This window comes from Bos javanicus, chromosome 20 (assembly GCF_032452875.1).
Source record: "Bos javanicus breed banteng chromosome 20, ARS-OSU_banteng_1.0, whole genome shotgun sequence".
NCBI classification, from domain to species: domain Eukaryota; kingdom Metazoa; phylum Chordata; class Mammalia; order Artiodactyla; family Bovidae; genus Bos; species Bos javanicus.
This window is the reverse complement of record NC_083887.1, coordinates 19,951,577-19,977,859: the sequence shown is the minus strand read 5'-3', so window position 1 is coordinate 19,977,859 and position 26,283 is coordinate 19,951,577. Positions and strand designations below refer to the sequence as shown.

General features: G+C 40.4%; 1 protein-coding gene across 11 annotated transcripts in view; it reads right to left on the bottom strand.

Annotated features, from left to right (window-relative positions):
• The window catches only part of PDE4D (phosphodiesterase 4D), a 1,603,025-nt gene that overhangs the window by 230,534 nt on the left and 1,346,208 nt on the right, over positions 1 to 26,283 (bottom strand). For all 11 annotated transcript variants that reach the window (XM_061393128.1, XM_061393125.1, XM_061393122.1 and 8 more), the window contains one exon: positions 6,088 to 6,279. In XM_061393128.1, coding sequence (XP_061249112.1) covers positions 6,088 to 6,279 — 192 coding nt within the window. The remainder of the gene's footprint in view (positions 1 to 6,087; positions 6,280 to 26,283) is intronic.

Sequence of the window (26,283 nt, the reverse complement as noted above, 5' to 3'; positions counted from 1 at the left end):
TTCCTACCAGCTATCTATTTGACGCATCTACTCCAGTATTCATTGCAGCTCTATTTATACTAGATAGGACATGGAAACAATCTAAATGTCCAATAACAGGTGAACAGATAAAGAAGAAGATAAAGATAAAGATAAAGAAGAAGATGTAGTATATATACACAATGGAATATTAGCCATAAAAAGGAACAAAACTGGGTCATGTCTGTAGAGACACAGATGAAGTGTTTGTCATACAGAGTGAAGTAAGTCAGAGAAAAACAAATGTCATATATTAACACGTATGTGTGGAATCTAGAAAAATGGTACAGATGAACCTATTTCCAGGGCAGGAATAGAGGCACAAACGTAGAGAATAGACCTGTAGACCCCGTATGGGGGTGGGGAAAGGGCAGGACATACTGGGAGATTAGGACTGAAAACTGCTTTGAACTGATATGGTTTGACTGACAGTTTGTATTCAATAAACTCTTAGTTTTATGATTAAATTCTGTTTTTCTTGTCAGTGATAATATTCCTGTACTTTCCTCAGTGGCTCATATCTGACTATTGGTGAATGCAAATAACACTACAGCATTAGATCAAGAGCAACAGCAGAAGTAAACATTATCCAGAAATTAAAGTAGTTTTAAATGCATTTTGAAGAATTTAAGAGGGAAAAACTACATATCTTTTATGCACTTATCCATGTATTCTGTAATTTTCTCCATGTTTCTTCATGACAGCACATGGGTAACCTTCTGTTATACCACTTATTTTGTAAGTAGTATTTCCTACTTTTATAAAATACTTGTTTACGCTTTATGATCGTTCAAGTTTACTTTTTATGTATTTATTTCTTTAGTGTACTCATGATAATCATTAAGAATTTACCTATGTCTTATGGTTCCAAATAGGAAAAGGAGTACGTCAAGGCTGTATATTGTCACCCTGCTTATTTAACTTATATGCAGAGTACATCATGAGAAACGCTGGGCTGGATGAAGCACAAGCTGGAATCAAGATTGCCAGGTGAAATATCAATAACCTCAGATATGCAGATGACACCACCCTTATGGCAGAAAATGAAGAGGAACTAAAGAGCCTCTTGATGAAAGTGAAAGAGGAGAGTGAAAAAGTTGGCTTAAAACTCAACATTCAGAAAACAAAGATCATGGCATCTGGTCCCATCACTTCATGGGAAATAGATGGGGAAACAGTGGAAACAGTGTCAGACTTTATTCTTTTGGGCTCCAAAATCACTGCAGATGGTGATTGCAGCCATGAAATTAAAAGACGCTTGCTCCTTGGAAGGAAAGTTATGACCAACCTAGACATCATATTCAAAAGCAGATACATTACTTTGCCAACAAAGGTCTGTCTAGTCAAGGCTATGGTTTTTCCAGTGGTCATGTATGGATGTGAGAGTTGGACTGTGAAGAAGGCTGAGCGCCGAAGAATTGATGTTTTTTAATTGTGGTGTTGGAGAAGACTCTTGAGAGTCCCTTGGACTGCAAGGAGATCCAACCAGTCCATCCTAAAGGAGATCAGTCCTGGGTGTTCATTGGATGGACTGATGCTGAAGCTGAAACTCCAATACTGTGGCCACCTCATGCGAAGAGCTGACTCATTGGAAAAGACCCTGATGCTGGGAGGGATTGGGGGCAGGAGAAGGGGATGACAAAGGATGAGATGGCTGGATGGCATCACTGACTTGATGCACGTGAGTCTGAGTGAACTCCGGGAGTTGGTGATGGACAGGGAGGCCTGGCGTGTGCAATTCATGGGGTCGCAAAGAGTCGGACACAACAGAGTGACTGAACTGAACTGAACACACCATAGGCTTGTCCCTGGCTTCCATCTAAACCCCAATTGTTTCACCTTTGCTAAAGCTGGAAGATATGACTTTCAACCTGGTTCTTCATCCATCCAATATTACATATTATTATCTATGGGGTTTTCCAGCAATTTTCTTTCTAGTATTCTTATCCTATTCTCTTTCTATATTTTTTAGGTTTGGGGGCCATACCACAAAGCTAGTGGTATCTTAGTCCTTCAACTAGGGATAAACCTGGGCCCTGGCAGTTAAAGTGCTGAATCCAAACCACTGACTGCCAGGAAATTTCCTCTTCTCTTTATAATTGCAGTGTGGCTCTTTTAAAGTCTCCCCCCTATTCTTAAGCTGCCCCATCCTCTTTCCTTTAGTTATCAATGGCTATACTTTCTTTTTTTTACTGAAGTACAGTTGATTTATAATGTTGTACCAATCTCTGCTATATAGCAAAGTGACTCAGTTATAGACATATACTCTTTTTTATACTTCCTACTTGCATGAAAAAGTAGATATCATAAACCATCAATTCTCTAAATATTTCACCCATCCAGCTCCAAATTTATATTTCCTCTTTTCACTCTTTTTCATCATTGTAAAGAATGCAGTACTTGTCTGTACTACTTTTCCAAGGTTAGTTCCTTCACTTGAGCTCATGATCATACTTTCGGTAGCAGCTACAACTCCATATTTAACCCTTTTGTCCCTCAGCTTACCTGTTCTGAATTAAAAAAATAAATTCCCTTGAACTCAATTTTCTCTCAAGCAACTTTAATTCTCTTTTCCCTTTTACTTACTAACCTTTTAAAGAGATGCTTGCACTTGCTGATGTCTCCACTTTCAGTTCAGTCCTCCACTAATTCTATTCTTCCAATTCTACTATCCCACTAAGATGCTTCTTCCAGTGGTCCTCCCAAACTTAGTCACTGCAAACAGTAACTGGTTCTTCGATTTTCTCCTGATCCTCTGCAGTGTTGTTTCTCTGTCCTTTTTCTTTAACTGTTGTCTTGTTCCTCCTACAGCTCCAGCCCCATTGTGTAAAAGTCAAATTCCTTATGCTGTCTACTTTCTACCCTGTCCCTATGTCAACATCATTGTTCATTTACAAGTTTGGGGTCAAAACTTCAGCATTCTCTTTGGTTCTCCTTGCCCACTGGTTGTCTCCCTACACACACACACACACACACACACACACACACACACACACACACACAGCCTCTTGCCTCTGGATTAAACTGTCATCCCACCCCAACTCCCTTGCGCACACACACACACACACACACACACACAGCCTTGCCCACTGGTTGTCTACACACACACACACACACACACACACACACACACCCCCTTGCCTCTGGATTAAACTGTCATCCCACCCCAACTCCCTTGCGCGCGCACACACACACACACACACACCCCTTGCCTCTGGATTAAACTGTCATCCCACCCCAACTCCCTTGACCTGGGCCTCCATCGCATTAAGCCTGTTTTGCTTCTATGAATTTCAGCATGAACTCTTTCCCTGTAATCACTTCACTTTACTCAATCACTCAACAATAGAGCAATCAGAAGCAATAAAAACAAGAATGGGATCACGTGACCCCAGCTAAACACCTCTGTGATTGATTCCAGTCTTTCTCTCTTGCCACGTTTTCCTACCCACACCAATCAAACTGTCACTCTTTAACTGAGCCATGATTATCCTCGCCCCACATTATCCAAATGTTGCCCTCTTGGCCTGGCTCTCCCTGGCTGGCAAACTCTCCTTCTCCTCTCCTTTTCTCTTGTAGTTTTGTAAAAGTCTCAAGGATGGTGCTTCTCACATTTTATGATGAAACTCTCAACTGTCAGCCCTCCTGCCCTGCCTCTCCTCCTACCCCATGCAGACTGGAAGCAATGATACACCTAGTTGCTCAGTAAGCATTTTTATTATGTGTGAATAAACGACCATCTTAAATTTCAAACCTAAGAAAACAAGACAAAGATAACAGAAATGGGACCAATGGGAAAAGGAGGTTGTTTTGTAACGAAGAAGAGTGGACACCATCAATACAATGAATTGATGATGAATATGGACTAATTGGGGCCTCCCAGATGGCTCAGTGGTAAAAGAATCTGCCTGCCAATATAGGAGATGCTGGTTTGACCCCTGGGTTGGGAAGATCCTCTGGAGGAGGAAATGGCAACCCTCTGCAGTATTCTTACCTGGAGAATCTCATGGACAGAGAAGCCTGGTGGGCTACAGTCTATGGCATTGAAAAGAGCAGGACACGACTAAGCACGCATGCACTGTGAAGTGTGAAGGGACAGCTGAACAAGGAAGTCTAAATATCTAGCAGGCAGTGAGGTGCTATAGTTCTGGGGCTCAACTGAGGTTTCAGGGCCAGAGATACTGAGCAGTAAGTCATCTGATGAAAGCTGATAGCTGAACATATACATAAAAAGAATTTTCCAAAGCAGAGAGAAAAGGGTCTGTCTCTATATGTTGGAGATAATATGTTAAGGGGTGATAAGCAGAATCAGTGAAGAAGAGGGCTCTGAGCAGGAGGGAAGAGAGCACACAACAGTGATGGGAGCTAGATTAAATGCACCTTGTATTTCCTCTGATATCTGGCACCATGACTTCTACTTTATGGGTGACTGACACATATTATTTGAATTGGGATGATTTTCAGAGGTCAATATGAACTAAAGATACAGTGATGGGAGCTAGATTAAATGCACCTTGTATTTCCTCTGATATCTGGCACCATGACTTCTACTTTATGGGTGACTGACACATATTATTTGAATTGGGATGATTTTCAGAGGTCAATATGAACTAAAGATACATTTCAGAATATTAAGGTAACACAACATATAAGGATATACAGCAAGTAGATGTGGATCTTGGAGTGGGTTTGGAAGAATGTGGAGAGATATAATTATGGAAGAAGTTTCACTGCCAAAAAAGCAGATTAAAAAAGGAAAGTAAATTGGGTAGTTTTGGAAAGATGGAGGAGACAGGTGCACAGAGGTAGGTAATGACATACTTTAACCTGTAGCCTGCAAGGACAACAATTAGGACTTAAAAATGTTTTTTCACTAATTATTTGACATAAAACCTGTCATTTCATAACATTATTAGTTATTTGAGATTAAGAACCCTGTCTTAAAGTTTTCTTCCATCTCCTGTAATTGTCAAACAAAGACAGTTACACAATGGGAATTTTGTAATTCAGAACCTGAATCAAAGTGATTGTACTCTAGTTGCTCATTCCTAGGGAGAAGAGAGTATCATCATTTTATAACTATTAATAAACGGCAACAAAGAGCCATTTCATTTCTAGAATCTCATGTAGACCTATTGGGATAACCTAATGACCTGTTAGAATACCAAGAATAACACTAGACATTCAGGGACCCCATACATTCTTCTAAGATGTACTGCAACCTATCCTGAGCTTTTGAGATGGTGCCATGAGAAGATGCTGTTGTTATTGGACGGATGTATATGCAGAAGAGGAAACTGGACATTAACTCTACACAGAGGCCGAGGGATCTTAAATGACAGCAAAGGTACTAAGTAAGAGTCAGGTCCTATTTAGAAGCCTCCAGAAACTAGAAAACTAAAGAACATTAGAGTAAACAGGAATGGAATGTGCTGAGAAAATGAGCTAATGATGGTATGTGATCTGTAAACCAGCTTATCTGTTTTAATTACTTTCCAAGCTGTACCATGTCTTAAACGATATTCAAGACTGTCCAATGTTTTCTTTACTTGCCTCCAGTGATTAATATTCCAAAAACGGTTTAATTTAGGCAACCCTCCACAAAGATCTCTCAAATGAGCCAGCAAACCAGTGCTAACATCTGTGTGGTACATTAGTGAAGATGCATTCAAAGAGACACACATGCTAATATCATGGGGACTTGCAAACTGAGTTTAAAGCTTTTCAAAATATTCAGAAAGATTCACATGGTTAGGTAGCTAAATCTCAGTCAGGTCCTACACGAATATAAGCTAATGTTTTCAGTGTAAATGCCTCCATTAAAAATTTAATTCTCACTTTCCCCAGACAATGTATTCTCTAGGAAAAATAAATGTCCTACCAAGAGTGAGAGCATATACAAATTCAATCTACTGTTTATCTTCAGTTTATACAATTTTGTCCATCATCCTTTTTAAATTAGAGAATGATGCAGTTGAGCAAACATCATTGGTTCTATCAACTCTAGAGAGAAATTTACTTGGTTTCCTCTAAGAGTTTCTTTGTCCCTTTGCTCAACCTCATACTTACATGTCACTGGCAATGGAGGAGTTCCGGGACATGGACTTTGGCGAGAGGTCATAATCGCTGTCGGAGCGGTACAGGAAGGACTCCCGACGCTGACTGTGGACAAAGTTTGCTTGGAGAATCAGGCCAGATCCCGGGCTGGTCATGGGATCCAAGGGACTCCGCCCTGAAGATGTGCCATTGTCCACATCGAAACTGTCAACAAGGAAGAAAAGGATGACATTGCCGTGAACTGTACGTTGATGTTTTATTTTTTTTTTTTCGTTGATGTTATAATAAAGGGAGATTTCATTTTAGGAAGTAGGAAACCTAGCAACTGATTCCTTTTGTTAAAAAAATTATAATACCAGAATATACAAAAGAAAAATAACATACCGACTTCATACACTTTTCCTCCTAAGCTTTTGAGTATTTCTGCTAACTGACCAGATATAGGATACATAGATCGCTCTGAACTCAATTTCAGTTAAAAAGGAACAATTCTGCAAAGACTGGTTCTCCTTAGAAGTCCTTTTATATAGTAATTCACTAAATATTTGGGTTCAATTCAACAAGTGCTCATGACATGTCTAATATCCTTGCTTCCCCAAAGCTGAGCTTCTCTGGAGTAGCTTCTCCACTCCTACCTACATCTATTGAATCACTAATTTCTGTTGTAGCCACTTCCCTCCATCCCCACTGCCAATATATTAAGTTCAAGATTCCATCAACTCTCATTTATATTATTATAAGAGTTTTAAAAGTAGTCTCTCGAATCCATTTTTCACCCGGTATGACTCTCCTCAAAATGTAAACCTGACTATGTAATTCATCAGCTAAAAATCTTTCAGTAGCTCACTGTTGTCCTCAGAATAAAGGTCACATTCCTTGGCTAAACTGACAGAGTCATGGGCATCTGTCCTCAAGGACAATGAGCCCTTTTCCCAGCCTTGACGTGCAATACTCTTCCACTGAGCAGTTCACGTTGCCTTCATACTCAACCACCGCCTCCCTGTCGCAGGCTCTCACCACCTAACCTTCTTCTCCCCAGTTACTCGGCACTACACTCTCCTGCCTAAACATTATTCATCCTTGATGACTTAGCCTCCACTTGAAATACTGACTTGATACCCCAGAGCTTCATGAGATGCCCTTCCTCTGCACCCCCAGGACTCGTTCCTACTCTCTACTGGTGGGGTTTATAAGGAGCTGGAAATAATTACCACGTGATCTCCATTCCTAGACTGTGAGCTGAGAATGAAGATTCTAGGTGTTCTAAGCACTCACATGGCACTTCAGAAAAGTGGTTTGAACTAGTGATCAAATGAATGAAAGGCACGATGCTCAGCAATATAGAGTTTAGAGTTTGGGGAGAAAAGAACTACGGAAGCCATTCTTGATATCGCACACTTTATAACCGAGATAAACTTGCCACAGAGTTCTTCTAGTCAAACATCAACCAGTATTAAAATGAAGTCAACTCTTGTGTGTTCCTATAAGAAGAGGATGTTAGCTCCCGATAGCCCAGCAAGTATGTGGTTTAAAAATTTGTTAAATGAGTAAATGAGTGAATGAATTCAAGTTCAGTTGTTATCAATGTTTTCCCCATTACAATCTTTGTCTAAACTATCAACTAGCTAATTTTTAAATATTCTTTTGCTACTGGAGTCATTAATAACAGTATTATGACCCAAAGACTGAAGGCCACAGTGGAAGAATTATCCAGATGCTTGATGTTTCATGAATCACCTATGATTCTATGACCAAATGAGAACACTGACTCTAAACCAATCCATCTAGTAGAAAGTGAGCACGTGCACACACACACACACACACACACACACACACACAGGAAAAACTCAAAATCTAGCTTAGCCAGTCACAAACATGTTTTTCAATTCAAATTTTCTTAGAATTTTGTCACTTTACAGATGCATTTATTTGGTCCTTAAAGGACACTGAGAGATTATCTACTTGAACAGATTCATTTTATAGATGAAGATGCTGCTGCTGCTGCTAAGTCGCTTCAGTCGTGTCCGACTCTGTGCAACCCCAGAGACGGCAGCCCACCAGGCTCCGCGTCCCTGGGATTCTCAAGGCAAGAACACTGGAGTGGGTTGCCATTTCCTTCTCCAATGCATGAAAGTGAAAAAGTGAAAGTGAAGTTGCGCAGTCATATCTGACTCTTCGCGACCCCATGGACTGCAGCCCACCAGGCTCCTCCGTCCATGGGATTTTCCAGGCAACGGTACTGGAGTGGAGGTGCCATTGCCAGAAGAGGATACCAGCTCCTAGAAAGGTTAATTGACCAAAATTACCAAGCTAACTGGATTATCTACTAGCCCTGAAGCTCTCCCAGCTATAAGGCATAATCGTGTAAACCACAAATGTGTATTAGCAATGAAAAGAAAGTGAAAGTAGCTCAGTCCAACTCTTCGCGACCCCATGGAACAGTCCATGGGATTGTCCAGGCCAGAATACTGGAGTGGGTAGCCTATCTGTTCTCCAGGAGATCTTCCCAACCCAGGAATCGAACCAGGTCTCCTTCATTGCAGGTGGATTTTTCACCAGCTGAGCTACTAGGGAAGTCCTAGGTGACACCCCAAAACGGACATCTGTTGCACGTGGACAGACACTTCATGCATCTGGGATTTTAGCAATCCTGAGGAAGGCCAGAGGGGAAGGATTTCTAATTATTACAGAGACTTATACCGGATCTCTGGCAAGTTCTTCTTGGATATGCTTAACTCAACAAGCATTTATTAAATACCTACCATGAGCACACTGAGTTACAAAAATAAAGGCAATGAGATTAATCCAGGCAGGGATATCTAAGAAATCTTCAGGGAAGAATGGTATTTAAAGAGGGATTTTGAAGGCATTCAGTATACAGTTCAAAGACATGGAAGACCTCTGCTTGGGGAGAGGATAAGGGGTGATTTCTGCTCTAAGGAGATAGTCATGGCAGCTCTTCAGCATGAGGAGGTTTTAATGTGAACATATAAAACAAATGTTTACGCTGATTTCCCTTCAATATTAAAATGTGCTTACTGTTTTAAAAAATAAACGATAAGTACCCTTTTCACACTATGCAGAAACGGAAGTATAAGAGCTATAGGAGCATGGTTTGTGGTTCCGTTTTTCTCAGTTCACCTGAGGAAATACCAGTATTACTCCCAAATCATTAATTTGTTTTATTATGATTTAATTTATTATTAATCATTATTTGTTTTATTATGTTTTCAATTAAATCAAAAAAGTCTTAATTTAAAAAATTTCCCCACTGTCAGTTTTGTAACAAATACTGCTAAGTATCTTTAAAATTTTAACCTTTCTTTTTCAGTTATATTACCTATTAACACCAAACATTTATTAATAGGTCATAAAACACTTGATACAGGATAGTCCATGGGCTTTGATAGTTTTCTTTGCAGGTTGTAGTATAACAATTTGTCCACTAGAGGGAGATCATTTTCTTGAGGAAAATCTATTATAAACTTAAAAGTCAAAACTATTTATTTCTTAAAGATTCATGAAAACAACCTTTAAAAAAATTTTTTTAAATCCCTTATAGGTCCATAGGAAGTGATTACCAAATATCGATAAAAACACATTAGCCTAAGAAATATTAATATTAGCTTTACAGCTAAGTCCCGTCAGTCGTGTCCGACTGTGCGACCCCATAGAGGGCAGCCCACCAGGCCTGGCCGTCCCTGGGATTCTCCAGGCAAGAATACTGGAGTGGGTTGCCATTTCCTTCTCCAATTCATGGAAGTGAAAAGAGAAAGTGAAGTCGCTCAGTTGTGTCCAACTCTTCACGCCCCCATGGACTGTAGCCTACCAGGCTCCTCCATCCATGGGATTTTCCAGGCAAGCGTACTGGAGTGGGTTGCCATTGCCTTCTCCATTTACAGATTAAAAATGACCTAAAAATGGTCACTGTTAGTAGGTATTCACTCTTACTTTTTAAAAAATGAGCTCTTTTGTAAATATTAGAACTGAGGATCTTCTCCTAGAAGAGATTTGGTTGAAAACACATCAAGGCAGTAATTCATTCAGCGGATAGCAAATTAACTGAGACTTTATTTAGGCTGAAAATATGGATGATTTCAAATAAGCTACTCATTTTTGAAATGTAACTTTATAAACAATGTCATGGTATTATTAATAAAACAAGTAGGAGATGAGGCGTAACCCTAACCTTAGATGTTGGTACCAAAGAGGTCAGTTGTGAATTTGCCAAACACATTCTTTGGCAAACACTTCAATATAATGAATCCTCCTTTGACTCACTGCCAACTAGATGGAGTCCAAGGATAAGACTGGACTGCAAGGAGATCCAACCAGTCCATCCTAGAGGAAATCAGTCCTGAATATTCACTGGAAGGACTGTGCTGAAGCTGAAACTCCAATACTTTGGCCAACTGATGCGAAGAACTGACTCATTGAAAAGACCCTGATGCTGGGAAAGATTGAAGGTGGGAGGAGAAGGGGGATGACAGAGGATGAGATGGTTGGATGCCATCACCGACTCAATGGACATGAGTTTGGGTAAACTCCGGAGTTGGTGATGGACAGGGAGGCCTGGTGTGCTGCGGTTCATGGGGTCGCAAAGAGTTGGACACAGCTGAGAGACTGAACTGAACTGAAGGATAAGATTAGCAGAAGTTCGGGAAAGTAAGTACAGAGGTAGGGAGAGTGAGAATGTCTGAGTATAATGACGATGCCATCCAACCATCTCATCCTCTGTTGTCCCCTTCTCCTCCTGCCCTCAATCTTTCCCAACATCAGGGTCTTTTCAAATGCGTCAGCTCTTCGCATCAGGTGGCCAAAATATTGGAGTTTCAGCTTCAACATCAGTCCTTCCAATGAACATTCAGGACTGATTTCCTTTAGGATGGACTGCTTGGATCTCTTTGCAGTCCAAGGGACTCTCAAGAGTCTTCTCCAACACCACAGTTCAAAAGCATCAATTCTTCGGTGCTCAGCTTTCTTTATAGTCCAACTCTCACATCCATACATGACCACTGGGAAAACCATAGCCTTGACTAGACGGACCTTTGTTGGCAAAGTAATGTCTCTGCTTTTTAATATGCTGTCTCAGTTAGAAAACATGGTCTAAATTTTAAATCATGGTTCTACCACTTTTCTAGTTGTATGCTCTTAGGCAGTTACTGTACTAAGGCTCCATTTCCTGATAAGGACAATTACAGTATCTAGTTTTAGGGCCCTATGTAATGTTTAGAAAGCATTCAGCACAGTGCCTGGCAGCTAGCACCTTCCCAATATATAGGATCTATTGTTACTTTAACTGTTATCACTCTTTTGCTTTGAGGGGGACTTTCCATCCAGATTGTTCCTGAGCATGCTGCCTTGGGAAGAACCTACTGGGGAGGGTGGGGTAGGGGAGAGAGGGAACTGAGAGCTGGAATCGGCCTTGGCAATCAATGCGGTGACAGGTGCTGGAGCCAGATCGCTCTCACAACTTGAGCTGCTTTTACAACTTAGCTGTGTGTCTCCACCCCACTCTGTAATTCCAGTGTGATAACATCCGGGGAGAGGGTGGAGACTGTTGATTTTTCTCTAGATATTCCTCACTGAAGAAAAAGAACAATTTCCTGCTAGGAACGTGGAAGGCGTGGAAATCCCGACATCCTGGGTGGGGCTCCAGGCAAAAAGAATAAGCAGGAACAGTCCTTCAGATACCAGGCCACTGGGTGCAGCTTGGTACCTATACTCGCTGCACAATTACACTGCTGTTTATTTTCCTCTACCTGACTCTTTTGCGTATGGTAGCCATGCATTGGCGCTACGATGGAATCCATTTTGGTGCTTTACCGCTCAGGATGAGGGGGCTGATTTGCCCCCAAGCTTAATGAAATATAAGCAGAGTTGGATAATCATTTAAAAATATTTTTTTTCTCTCTATAGTAAGTGTTTTACCCACTGTTATCAATACTACTAGGCTATGAAACTGTTTCTAATCAACACCAGTGATATTTTCCATTCAGGAATTTCTTGCAGATCGAGTACCTTCTCTGGAGTAAAGAAAATACTGCTTCTTCCAATTCCCTACCTCAATATTTACTTTGCTAGGGTTATCTATAGAAATGAGATTGTAAAAAACGGCATTTTACAGAGAGGTGCATGAATGGCGATCTTCCTCAAATCAATCCCAAAGCTCCATTTCAAATTTGCACAGGACATCATGAGAGCGCCTAGTATTCAGGACGTTAGTAAAGTAGAAAGTAAGTGACGCTGTGCATGTTACCTTGCATAATATGTATATTTGCATGAAGGATGTGTAATTTTACCCTTTGTTTTCACAGATCATTTTTTATAAACAAAGGCCTGACACAAAGGGGAAAGCTGTGCGCTTCTTTATGGGTAAAAATACCAAATGATCTCAGGGAGCATAGTATTTGTTTCTGACATGCCCATGACACTCCTGAGTCACAGAGGCCGATAAAGAGACTCAAGTTGAAAACAATGGTGTGAGTTTAATGTTTGGGTTGGAGGCCAAAAGGGATAAGCTGGACTTGCTTTGTAAGTTTTTGCCAAATGGGATGGCAAAAGGCCAATGTTTCTAAAAGGTTCAATCTAAAGTTTAAAAAAGCTCAAACTCAGAATTATTTTATTTGAGGTTTATAAGTGATTTATTTAAAAAAATTATTGAAGTATAGTTGATTTATGATGCTGTGTTACTTTCTGCTGTACAGCAAAGTGATGCAGTTATACATATAAATACATACATTTTTAAAATATTCTTTTTCATTATAGTTTATCATGGCATACCATTATAGGACTCTGTGCTATACAGTAAGAGCTGTTGTTTTTCCATTCTATATATAAAGGTTTACATTTATTAACCCCAACCTCCCACTCCATCCCTCCCTCAAACCACTCCCTCTCCACAGCAACCACCAGTCTACTCTCTGTGTCTATGACTCTGGTTCATAGATGCTAAGTCGCTTCAGTCGTGTACGACTCTGCGACCCTATGGACCGAAGGCCGCTAGGCTCCTCTGTCCGTGGGATTCTCCAGGCAGGAATACTGGAGTGGGCTGCCATGCTCTCCTCCAGGGGATCTTCCTGACCCAGAGATCAAACCTGCATTTCCTGTCTCCTGCACTGGCAGGCAGGTTCTTTATTACTAGTACCACCTGGGAAGCTCCTGTTTCATAGACAGGCTCATTTAAATTTGTGTCATATTTTAGAATCCATATATAAGTGATATTATATGGTATTTGTCTCTGTGACTTGTTTCACTTAGTAGGATAATCTCAGCCTCTTCTATCCCTGGTTGTTCCTTGAATACATGTGAGCACTCCCTCCCCAGAGCCTTGGCATTAGCCAGAATATTCTTGACCCAGGTATCAGTCAAATGCCACCTTCATGATGAGATATTCCCAGACTCCTCTATTGAAAATTGCCACTCTAATCTAGCCTTTCCTAGCCTCCTAATGAGAGAAACTCTTGTATATTGTTGAAGGAAATGTTTGTTGGTATGGTCACTATGGAAAGCAGTATGGAGGTTCTTCAAGAAATTAATAGAACTACCATATGAATCAGCAATTCCAATTCTGGGTATATAATATCCAAAGGAAATAAAACCACTATCTTGAAGAGGTATGTTCATTGTAGCACTATTTATAATAGTCAAGATATGGAAACAGCCTAAGAGTCCAATGACTAAGGAATAGATAAAGAAATACACACACATATATGGAGTGAATATTATTCAGCTATAAAAAAGAGAAATTCTGCTGCTTATAATAACATGGATGAATTTTGAGGGCAATCACACTAAGTTAATAAGTCAGAAAGAGAAAGACAAATCCTGTACGATCTGATTTATATGCATAATCTAAAAGAAGCCCACAGACAACAGAGAATAGATTAGTGATTGTTGGGGGCTGGGCTCCAAAATCACTGCAGATGGTGACTGCAGCCATGAAAAGAAAAGACGCTTACTCCTTGGAAGGAAAGTTATGGCCAACCTAGATAGCATATTCAAAAGCAGAGACATTACTTTGCCAACAAAGGTTCATCTAGTCAAGGCTATGGTTTTTCCTGTGGTCATGTATGGATGTGAGAGTTGGACTGTGAAGAAAGCTGAGCGCCAAAGAATTGATGCTTTTGAACTGTGGTGTTGGAGAAGACTCTTGAGAGTCCCTTGGACTGCAAGGAGATCCAACCAGTCCATTCTGAAGGAGACCAGTCCTGGGATTTCTTTGGAAGGAATGATGCTAAAGCTGAAACTCCAGTACTCTGGCCACCTCATGCGAAGAGTTGACTCATTGGAAGACTCTGATGCTGGGAGGGATTGGGGGCAGGAGGAGAAGGGGACGACAGAGGATGAGATGGCTGGATGGCATCACTGACTTGATGGACGTGAGTCTGGGTGAACTCCGGGAGTTGGTGATGGACAGGGAGGCCTGGTGTGCTGCGATTCATGGGGTCGCAAAGAGTCGGACACGACTGAGCGACTGAACTGAACTAAACTGGGGGCTGGGAGAAGGGGGTAAGAGAAATGGGTAATGGTGGTTAAAGGGTAGAAACTTCCAGTAGTAAGATGAATAAGTTCAGGGATATAATGTACAACACTGTGACTATAGTTAATACAGTATAGAATTTGAAAATTGCTAAGAGTATATTTTTAAAGTTTTCACCACACACACAGCTGTCACTATTTGAGGTGATGGACGTGTTAAAACCTTATTGTGGTAATCATTTTCCAATAGATACAATACAGAATCACTACTTGCACACTTTAGACTTACATAATGTCATATGTCAATGATATCTAAATAAAGCTGCAAAAAACAAAGGGGCCATAAAAAAATAGGATTTGCCCCCATTTAACAGAATCTGTCTTGAACATCTTCTGTCTGCCCTCCAGTCAGCCATGGAATCAGGGGTAGGAACCTGGTTTCATGGTACTTTGAGAGTCTGTTTTGAGAAAAGTAATGCCCCCCCCAAGTTCTAACTTTTGCAAATTTTACAAAATCTATAACTATGTGCAGTGGTTATTACGCCTCTCTTCTAGAATTTAGAATGGGGCCCAGCCCGTGAAGGGCTCTAAGCTTGATCTTCATTAGCTTCCCTGTGCATTTGAGGCCATAACAGAATGGGAAAGGACAGGGAAACAACGGAAAGACTGAAAATGGGGATGTGGCATCATATTTTCTTCCTAAAAGATATATTATTATTAAGGCTAGTTTTTTCCCTAATTTTTCTTTTTCTTTATTTTTTTGATAGCCAAAAAGTTTCCAAAGCATACCCATACTTTTCATAACTTTGCTTGCAATACGCTTATGCTCCTTCTTCCAGATGAGTGATCCCACCAGGTAGCATGCTAGAATCACTTTGAAGGTCTGAGAAGGATCTATTTTAAACCATATGTCTCTACAGGGATCATGATTTTCTCTTTGAGAAGTGGACTTTAAAACGTGGTTCTCAATCTCATTTCTGGCTATTCACATATTTTGACTTATTAAGAATTAATTTTCAAATGGCTTAATTGGATGAATAATAATGATCAAATATTATAAGTCCTTTGTGAAAGTATCATTAAATATCATATATTAAGTAGATTAAATGTCTAGATAAGTCTTTAATAACTGAAAACAAAAACTGTAATAGTTCTACCAAAATTACCTTTAAAAATATAATGCAAATCCGACTCTTTGCCACTATTGAATACGAAAATTTATACACCATGTTTTTCTCTGAGTCTGGAATCTCTCTCAAACAGGTCAGGAAACAATTAACCAAGCCATACTATTAAATCTATTTTGGAGAAGTGATATCACTCAGTTTCCAACCTCAATGATCCAAACAGATGGGTTTTTCCACTTTAATGAAAGTGGAAGAGAACAGGGAAGGGCTTCAGAGAGCCGTGTGGCCTGAATTAGATACCATTTCTTCAATTTCACCATGGTAGAGCAATTGTAAGAATGCTCTGATGGTTATACACGATCAGTGCTTTCACAGTTCTTTAAAATATATCACAGAGAATAAAGACACAGATGTAAATGTCCACACCAAGCAGCCTGTGATTCATTGTGCTATGAACCTACTGATATTTGCTTTCCTTTGTGACTTCTTATATGAGGTGAATTATACGAGCTTGCAAATGATCCTTCAAATGTTTTAAGACATTGGGATGGACTGCCAAACAGCTGTTGGACTGATCCACTCCAACAATGATTTTGAAAAGTAAAGATATATATATTTTTTATATTTCCTTGAAATGGTTTTATAATCCTGACTAAAGACAACACAATGCTGGAAAAACATAGAATTCAACAATCAAAGCCATGAATATAGCAAATTATGCTCGCCATCTGCCAAATTCCAGTCTCTGCTTGTTCCTAGGCAGACAAGAAGTCCTCATTTCTAGGCTTCTTCTGTAGTTAGATTTGGTCATACAAGGGATATGACCAGAAATCTCACATGCCACTTCCAGGACTGGCTCAGAATTCTTCTTGAGTGCCTGGCTATGGGTTGTTCTTCCCACTTCTAGTTGGATGCTGAAGGTTCTGCAGCGACAAAGGATGGTAGGAACACAAATGAAAGGATCCTGGTCCCCAGATGACAGCAAGGAAGAGAGCTGCCCTGTTTTCCTACACACCACCCTAGATAGTTACTTGGTGAAAAATGAACTGACTTTAAAAAAAAAAAAAAGGCACCCCATTGAGGCCCAAGTAAAACTCTGCCTCTTTAAATTCTACTGTCTTGATACCTGGTTGAGATTTTTCTCTTTAACGTTCCTTCGTTGTGCTTATTTTCATGACATTTCTTATCATCTAGTGCTGAAGAAGTGTTGGAGAATGCATTCACAGCCATTACACACAGTGGGGGTTGTTCTATAAAGAGGGAAGGTCTGGTTCTGTTTTGCATTGATGAAAATCAGGAAAGCTAGAGAGGACCAGTTGAACATGAGTCTGTCTGTGGATCAGAGACAAGGAGTTGCCTTCTCCAGGGATTTGAATCCATGCTCCACTGGAGTCAATGAGGTCTTAGAAACACGGCATCAAACTAGGCTTGTTTTGCTTTGAACGGGACTCCAGACCAAACTGACATTCTGAATGTATACATTTCTAGGAGTATATGGACCAGAGTCTAAAAATAATTTCTAGAAATCTTTCATAACTTACCCAAATGTAGACTAGAACCACTCATCACTGTTCTCTAGTTCATTTGCAATGGAATCAGAGCCGAGTTGGTTTTTTGTACTGGGAATGATATAGGTTGATGCAGATGCCTAGGGCCATCCTTCCTGTTCTAAACTCATAGACTAAATGCCCTTCTAGAACCAGATAGTCTCCTCTAGGAGGAGGAGAGAAAGTTACCTGGGACATTCTCTGGGCTGTATGGCTTCAAACAAAATGGAGTATTGTCTAGTTTGGGCTTCCCTTCACTGAATATCAAGGCATTTTTGCTATGAAAAATATTTCACTGTCACCCTAGAGATCAAACTCAAATGATCAAATCTGGTCAAAATTAAAATTTAAAGATCAGCAAAGTATATGAATATGTTTGGATTTTTTTCCCTTCCAACATAAGTTTAAACATCTATTCTTTTTATAGGGCTTCCCTGGTGCCTCAGACGGTAAAGCATCTGTCTACAATGTGGGAGACCCGGGTTTGATCCCTGGGTTGGGAAGATCCCCTGGAGAAGGAAATGGCAATCCACTCCAGTACTACTGCCTGGAAAATCTCATGGACAGAGGAGCCTGGTAGGCTACAGTCCATGGAGTCGCAAAGAGTCAGACACGACTGAGCGACTTCACTTTCACTTTCTTTTTTATAGCTTAATGTATAAAAAATTATAGAATTTATTTTATAAGATACCTGTTCTGTACAAGCAAACACATTTTAAATTAGATTATCTGCCAGTGGTACTGATTTTGTCCAGGACAGGCTGGAGATTCCCTGGTGACTCACACAGTAAAGAGTCTGCCTGCAATGCAGCAGACCTAGGTTCAATCCCTAGGTCAGGAAGATCCCCTAGAGAAGGGAATGGCTACCTACTCCAACATCCTTTCCTGGAAAATTCCATGGATAGAGGAGCCTGGTGGGCAAGAGAGTCCATGGAGTCACAAAGGGTCGGACACGACTGGGTGTCTAACACTTTCACTTTCAGGCTGGAGATTAAGGTTTATTTACATATTTACACTATGCTGATACAATGAAGTACTAAAATTTTACATGCCAGGAATCAAAACAAGTACAGTTCTTATTAGGAAATAATGTATCTGAGGATTCTGGCATGACCATCTATAGCCAGTTAGAGAAATCTTTGCTAGATTGAAAGGCTGTGCCATTACAAATGGCCTTGTTTACACTGTACTTAGAGCTTCATGTACCATTTTGGACTCCTCATTAAAAAAGCATAAGTCATTTTTTAAAAGGAGTATAAATGGGAAATAATCCAAAATGGGAGACAAGATTATACAAAATAAATTCTACAAAAATGAAAAAAAGACAACACGCAAAACTGAATAGAATCCATCCAGAAAAGAGGCCAGTTGGCACAATCAGATGATTACATATAAATATTTGAGATCTATCACTGCATGAAAATGAAAGGAATTTTTATAGCTAAAGAAGTAAAATTCGACTTTTAAAAAAAGTTTAAAAACATAGCAAAAGATCAAAAAAAAGCAAAGGAGGTCAGCAGTGACAGCCATGTATTTTTCTCAACTACGGACTTGGCACATCAATAGGATTTATGAACACTATCACTAGGAATTTGGTTGTCCTGAAGGGAAAAAAATCTTATTTTAATTTAGAAGTAGAAATTCAGTGCAACCACTATAGTACTTGTGTCTTCTCAATGCACTGCATTTCTTCCCAGTGAAATGAAAAAAAGTTAAAGTGTTAGTTGCTCAGTTGTGTCCAACTCTTTGGGACCTCATTGACTGTAGCCTGCCAGGCTTCTCTCTCCGTGGAATTCTCCAGGCAAGAATACTTCCCTTCTCCAGGGGATCTTCCCAACCCAGGGATCGAACCTATGTCTCCTGCATTGTAGGCAGATTCTTTACAATCTGAGCCACCAGGGAAGCCCCCAGTAGTGCCTGGCAACACTAGGTGCTTAATGAATATTTGCAGAAACAACAGAATTGTCTCTGTACCTACTTCATCACCTTCAGGATGATGATGATATCTTAAGTACAGTGTAAACAAGGCCATTTGTAATGGCACAGCCTTTCAATCTAGCAAAGATTTCTCTAACTGGCTATAGATGGTCACGCCAGAATCCTCAGATATATTATTTCCTAATAGGAACTGTACTTGTTTTGATTCCTGGCATGTAAAATTTTAGTACTTCATTGTATCAGCATAGTGTAAATATGTAAATAAACCTTAATCTCCAGCCTTAAATATGTAAATAAACCTTGATCTCCAGCCTGAAAGTGAAAGTGTTAGACACCCAGTCGTGTCCGACCCTTTGTGACTCCATGGACTCTCTTGCCCACCAGGCTCCTCTATCCATGGAATTTTCCAGGAAAGAACGTTGGAGTAGGTAGCCATTCCCTTCTCCAGGGGATCCTCCTGACCTAGGGATTGAACCTAGGTCTGCTGCATTGCAGGCAGACTCTTTACTGTGTGAGTCACCAGGGAATCTCCAGCCTGTCCTGGACAAAATCAGTACCACTGGCAGATAATCTAATTTAAAATGTGTTTGCTTGTACAGAACAGGTATCTTATAAAATAAATTCTATAATTTTTTATACATTAAGCTATAAAAAGAATAGATAACAGATGCTTAAACTTATGTTGGAAGAAAAAAAATCCAAACATATTCATATACTTTGCTGATCTTTAAATTTTAATTTTTGACCAGATTAGAAAAAAGGGGGGGGGGGGCAAGAAATGCAGATACTTCTTGAAATCAAAATCAGAGTTTTTGAAAGCATTCATTCAGTTGTGTTTTTTTTCCCCCTCTAACTTTAAAACTTAAAAAAAAATCTTAAAATGTGATTTTACCCTTCTTTTTCTTTTCCTATAAAGTTTAGACCTAGAAATTAAATTTGACATGAGGAAAAAATCCAAACCACATGTATGCTTATTCTGTTCTTGGCTTCCTTGTACACAGCTGTCCTTTAAACTTGCAATGTAATTATGAGTTTGAATACTATGTTTGCCACTAATCCCACTAACGCACTTGGCCCTTCAGGCCACATGGAAATAATCTCTCTGGATGCCCTGGGTGCTTCAGCCATTGGCCTTGTCCCTAAGCTCCATCTGTGCCTCTTGATGAGCTGGACTACGATGACCCTTCCTGGGGAAACAGAAGACTCTCTCCCAAAGGCCTCTCCTTCCCGTGCCTCTCCCTCCTAGCCCCTCATTGTTTCTAAAGCCTTTCCATTGTCATGGCTCAGTGAAATTCACAGGGTGACCCTGGGCAATGGGGAGGGGCGAGGAGGCTTATCTTCATTTACAAAAAGAAACCAAGACTCAGGAAGGAGGGCAATGGTTTATCCAGAGTCTCATTGATTTAAGTGACTGAATTATGACTCAAACCAAAATCTTCTGGTCTTCCGACGAAAGACTTAAAAGGAGGATTGAACCACTGGATTAGTTTTAACTTCATAAAGGCTGAAACAAAAACACATTCTTTAATGTGCCCTATTAGACCTTACTTTGAGATATCATCTAGCTGTCTTGAGCATAATGTTCAAAATCTTTGCATAGAACATGACATTTTGCTGACATGAAGGGATGTGTTTACGTTATCTCCAAATATAAAAGTATGACAAAACTTGAAAGGAATTAAAATATGGGTCCTCCACTTCGTTAACTTTGCTAATCACCCCGACCACACTGTAATGCCTTAAATGTCCGGTAAATGTTTAATAATACTTGGGAGAGATGTAGCAAACCACCTTGAGGTTAAAGTTAAACACTATACAGACTAGTTTTATGAGACAAAGAGGTTCCAAATTCATACTGAAAGAGTAGATGACAAAAAAGAAACATACTTTTCTCCAGCAAAAAGGTAACAACTGACCTTGGGCTCCAGTACTGGATTGGGAATTTGCGAACCTCGATTTTGAGTTCTAACTCTGCTACTGACTAGACTGGCAAACCTCCAGACTTTTCTGGGATGTTACCAATAAAATAAAGAGATTCAAGGAGACAGAGAAGGGACTCAGCCCTACATATACATGTATCCATTTTCTCCCAAACTCCCCTCCTGTCCAGGCTGCTCTTAATCAGCTATAGTCCAATACAAAATAAAAAGTTTAATAAATAAAATTAAGAGACTGACTACCAATCATTCTCAATTACTGCTCTGCATATCACTTTCGAAAGACTTCTAAAACTACAGATTCTCAGGCCTCCTTCTGGATACTCTGAGTCAGTAATCTAGGATTGGACCCAGGAATATTTCTTTTTAAAACAGTGTTCAGGTAATTTGATGTCTTGGCAACTTAGGAAGACTAGATCTGTCTCCAAGATCTCTTTCAGCTTTAACATTCCTGATTTCAACTGCATGGCACTGAACTCAGCTCATAAATCTGGACTCCACCCTCCAAGGAAGCAGAGCCTCTAGAGCCAGTGCGATTTTCAGCACAGCTGTGATAGCTGCTTCCTAGGTGGTGTCCTACCCACTGGTCTGCCATGTTCCTCCGTCTTCTACGTTGTTGTGGGCATTTTGTGTGTAGCTGAATGGAAGCAAGAAAGAAGGAGAAAAAGGAAGAGGGGAAAAGGAAGAAAGAAGCAGGGAAAGATGGCACCCGGAGATAACTTGATGTGGTGAGATTTTTGTTACTTCCTTGAATACCTACGCTTGCCTACAGCACTAGATTAAAATCCTTTATCACGGCATTTGAATTAAAGTCTGGTCCCAACTCGCTCCCCAACTTCATCTCTGGCCCCTCCAAAGTTACTTTTGCCCCTGCTGTTCTAAATACACAGAGTATATTTTACAGATAATAAAGTTTTATGGGAGCCCTACCTATTGCTACCCATGAAATCTGTTTTGTTCTTTAAAGCTCCACATGGATGAACCAATGTCTAATATGCCTCCAATTCTTGCTCCTGCAATTCCAAATGTTACTCAGGTCCTCACTAAAGCAATATTTTGGAGTACTGCAACAGGCTTCAGATGCCCCTCTCCCACTATTTGAGGTTGGGAGGCTACATACACACCCCTTCCTGTAATTATTATAATAAGAATAAGATTTACAAAGTGTTTTGTTATATACCAAATATTTTTATATATATAATTTCATTTGCTCTTGATGACATTTCTATGAGATACATATTATTGTTCACTCCTATTTTATAGATGATGAAACTGTAACTCAGAGAAATTTAATAAATTGATGATTTAATGATGGAGCAGAAATTCAAATCTAGATCCTGTGAACTTCAATCTTGTGTTTTTCCTATACTGCATGCTGAGGCATTAGAAATAGCAGGTGCTCACTAAATGAATATTAAATGTTGAGTGCATGAATGACTGTAGAGAGCAGGCATCATGGCTCAGTGGGAACATGATGGTATTCCATGACAGAGAAGCCTGTTTCCATCTTGAATTTATCACTTGTTAGCTGGACAATGTTGAACAGCTTAATCTGCCTGAGCATCTCCTTTCTCATCTACCGCATGAAGAAATAATACTGTACATGTGTGAGCACGTGTGTGTGAACTCTGTTGCATAAAATTTGTATATGTACCTTCTCCAGTGTGTGCACAGAGCAAGTACCCATTGTATGCTGGCTTTTTACTGTGTATGAGAGGCAGTCATTCTGTCTATTGTGTCTGAGTTCTGTGCATATGTCTACCTGGGGTGGGTATGTTTATTTCCGAGAATTTAACCTCTCATCTTTAGAGAAAAATATATACCTATGTATATATAATGGAATATTGCTCAGCCATACAAAAAAAATGAAATAATGCCATTTGCAACAACACAGATAGACCTAGCGGAGATCCTAATGAATGAAGTAGGCCAGACAGGGAAAGACAAATATCATAGGATATCACTTACATGTGGAATCTAAAAACGTATACAAATGAACTTATATACAAAACTGAAACAGACCCACAGACATAGAAAACAAGCTTATGGCTACCAAAGTGGAAGCACAGAGGGGAGGGATACATCAGGAGTTCACATATACACACCACTACATATAATGCAGATAACTGACAAGGGCCTACTGCGTAGCATAGGAAACGCTGCTCAATGTTTTTTAATAAACCGTAAGGGAAAAATATGATTCAGAAAAAAAGAATCTAAATCACTTTGCTAAATACTTGAAACTAACACAACATTGTAAATCACCTATACTTCAATTAAAAAAAATCATTAAAAGAAATAACACATGGTCTAGGCTGTCTGGGTTCAAAACCTAATTTTCTCTCTTCTTAGCCATGTGAGCTTGGCCAAGTTACTCAACTTCTCCATGCCTCAGTTTCCCTCCATGAAATGGAGAAAATAAGTATCTAGCATAGTAGCTGGTATGTGCTCAACTGGCCTTTGTGCTTCTCAACCAAATGTACTAATAACTCTTTCAAAACAGGAACAAAAGGCACACTGTAACCCTGCTATTTCTATATGGATTAGTGGATAATGGTAATCAGATGAACATCTGGACAGCAGGTGAGAACTCACATTTTGTCTTTTGTTTTTTTATAGAAAAAAGAAATGGGAGTGTGCATTTTGTATTTAAACACAATGAGATATCTGTTCTCATGGATTTATGAATGGAATAGGAAACAAAGTCCTTTGACCTTCGCAGAACAGCTCCAGTTACTGCCTTTGACATTCTCACCTGACGATCCTGAATCTACCTCTTCCTTTCCCCATCCCACCACCAAACAGAAAGAACAGGAAGGAGATAAAGGGTGCTGTCCTTTAGAAAGAGTTTTCCAGAATCAGAATTATTCCTTTTGAATGCTATGTCACAGGCTTTACTTCACCTGGAAAATCTCATACCTGTTTCACCATAGTTAAAAATTATAATGACAAAAATATATACTACTGGTAATGTCAAAGCACATAAAGCAACATGTTATCATCTCTTTTATTCTCCAGTCTTGTATATAGTAGGAAGGAAGAGCAAAGGTATTTTTGACTATAGTATGGTAAGTAATGTGAGATCCATGTCCTCGGGAATCAATAGAAACCTGAGCTATTTATTGCAGAGAGAGAATCTTTGGCACTGTGGAGATTAAATTGCCTCTGGAAGGTCAGGTATTCCTGTTACCAAAATAAACACCACCTGAGCAATGGCAAAGGCTTCCCAGGTGGTAGTGTGGTAAAGAACCTGTCTGCCAATGCAAGAGACACAAAAGAGGTGGGTTTGATCCCTGGGTTGGAAAGATCCCCTGGAGAAGGAAACGGCAACCCACTCCAGTATTCCTGCCTTGAAAATTCCATGGACAGAGGAGCCTGGCAGGCTACAGTCCATGGGGTCTCAGAGTTGGACAGACTGAGTGCACACGCGCACACACACACACACACACACACACACACGAGCAATGGCAAACATGAATGAGAGTGTAACTATAGAAGAAAGCTTTTCTCCATATTCTTGCTGGAGTTCTGTTTGGTAAAGTAAAATAGGCAATTTTATAATTTCCCAATTTTGGGAGCCCAGAATTAAATCTACCATGTGTGTGCTTAGTCACTCAGTCATATATGACTCTTTGCAACCCCATGGACTATAGCCCGCCAGGCTCCTCTGTCCAGGGGGATTCTCCAGGCTAGAATACTGGAGTGGGTTGCTATGCCCTCCTCTAGGGGATCTTCCCAACCCAGGGATTGAACCCTGGTCTCCCGCATTGCAGGCATCTGGCCAACAGGGAAGCCCAAGAATACTGGAGTGGGTAGCCTATCTCTTCTCCAGGGGAACTTCCTGACGCAGGAATTGAACCAGGATTTCCTGCACTGCAGGTGGATTCTTTACCATTTGAGCTACCGGGGAAGCCCTAAATCTACCATGCTAAGATGCTAAGTCACATCAGTCATGTCTGACCCTGTGCGACCCCATAGACGGCAGCCCACCAGGCTCCCCGTCTCTGGGATTCTCCAGGCAAGAATACCACAGTGGGTTGCCATTTCCTTCTTCAATGCATGAAAGTGAAAAGTGAAAGTGAAGTCGCTCAGTCGTGTCCAACTCTTAGCGACCCCATGGACTGTAGCCTACCAGGCTCCTCCGTCCATGGGATTTCCCAGGCAAGAGTACTGGAGTGGGGTGCCATTGCCTTCTCCCAAATCTACCATATGGGGTCTAAATATCAGTGCTCTAACCATTATGCATTGTTATACTGATACTTTCTCCTGGATGCTTCAAACTTTGGCTGATGTCCCTGGAAACAGTGTGGTCTTCAGCATCTTTCAAGCTTTAACACTGATTACTCTGATGACACTTCTCTACACTGGAGACCGGAGGATCTGTCAAGCTCTTCTCCACCCTGCTCTCTGCCACTTCATCCCTGACAGAATTAGAGCTTATATTCTAGCAGCTCCCAAAGGCGAGCCCTTCCAGAGAGTCCACACAGTGGGAGATTTACTGTCCATGGGGATCCTACTGCCCTGTTCGATGGGCCTTCTTAGAAGGACAACACAATAATAACAACTGACAAAAACAATAGAGGATAGACTATTCTCAGCATTTTAGATCCATTTAAAATGGATCTTAAATTTTGATTTTTAGTACTATGCTAGGTAGGTTCCCAGATAGCTCAGTGGGTAAAGAATTTGCCTGTGATGCAGGAGACACAGGTTTGATCCCTGGGTCAGGAAGATCCTCTGGAAAAGGGCAACTCACTCCAGTATTCTTGCCTGGAGAATCCCGTGGACAGAGGAGCCTGGTGGACTACAGTCCATAGGGTCACAAAGAGTCAGACACCACTGAGTGACTGAGCACAGCACAACATGCTAGATTAAGAAATGGTGCTCAGAGATAAGTAACCTGCCTGAAATCCAAGTTTATATCCACTATACTTCATGGCTTCTCTAGGATCCAGTGGTCCCTTATTAAATACTGATGCAAATGATCAAAACTAGGTTCCCCAATGCTATTTAGCTCCCCTCAAATATCATATCTTAGTAGAAACAGCATGGACTTTGGAATCAGATCTGGTTGTGAAGAGGCTCAGTTCCCTGCCAGCTTTGGGACCTTAAGCAAAGCTCCTTAGACTCTCTCAGCCTGAGCTTCCACACTTGGTTTTTTTTTTTTTTTTTCCCACA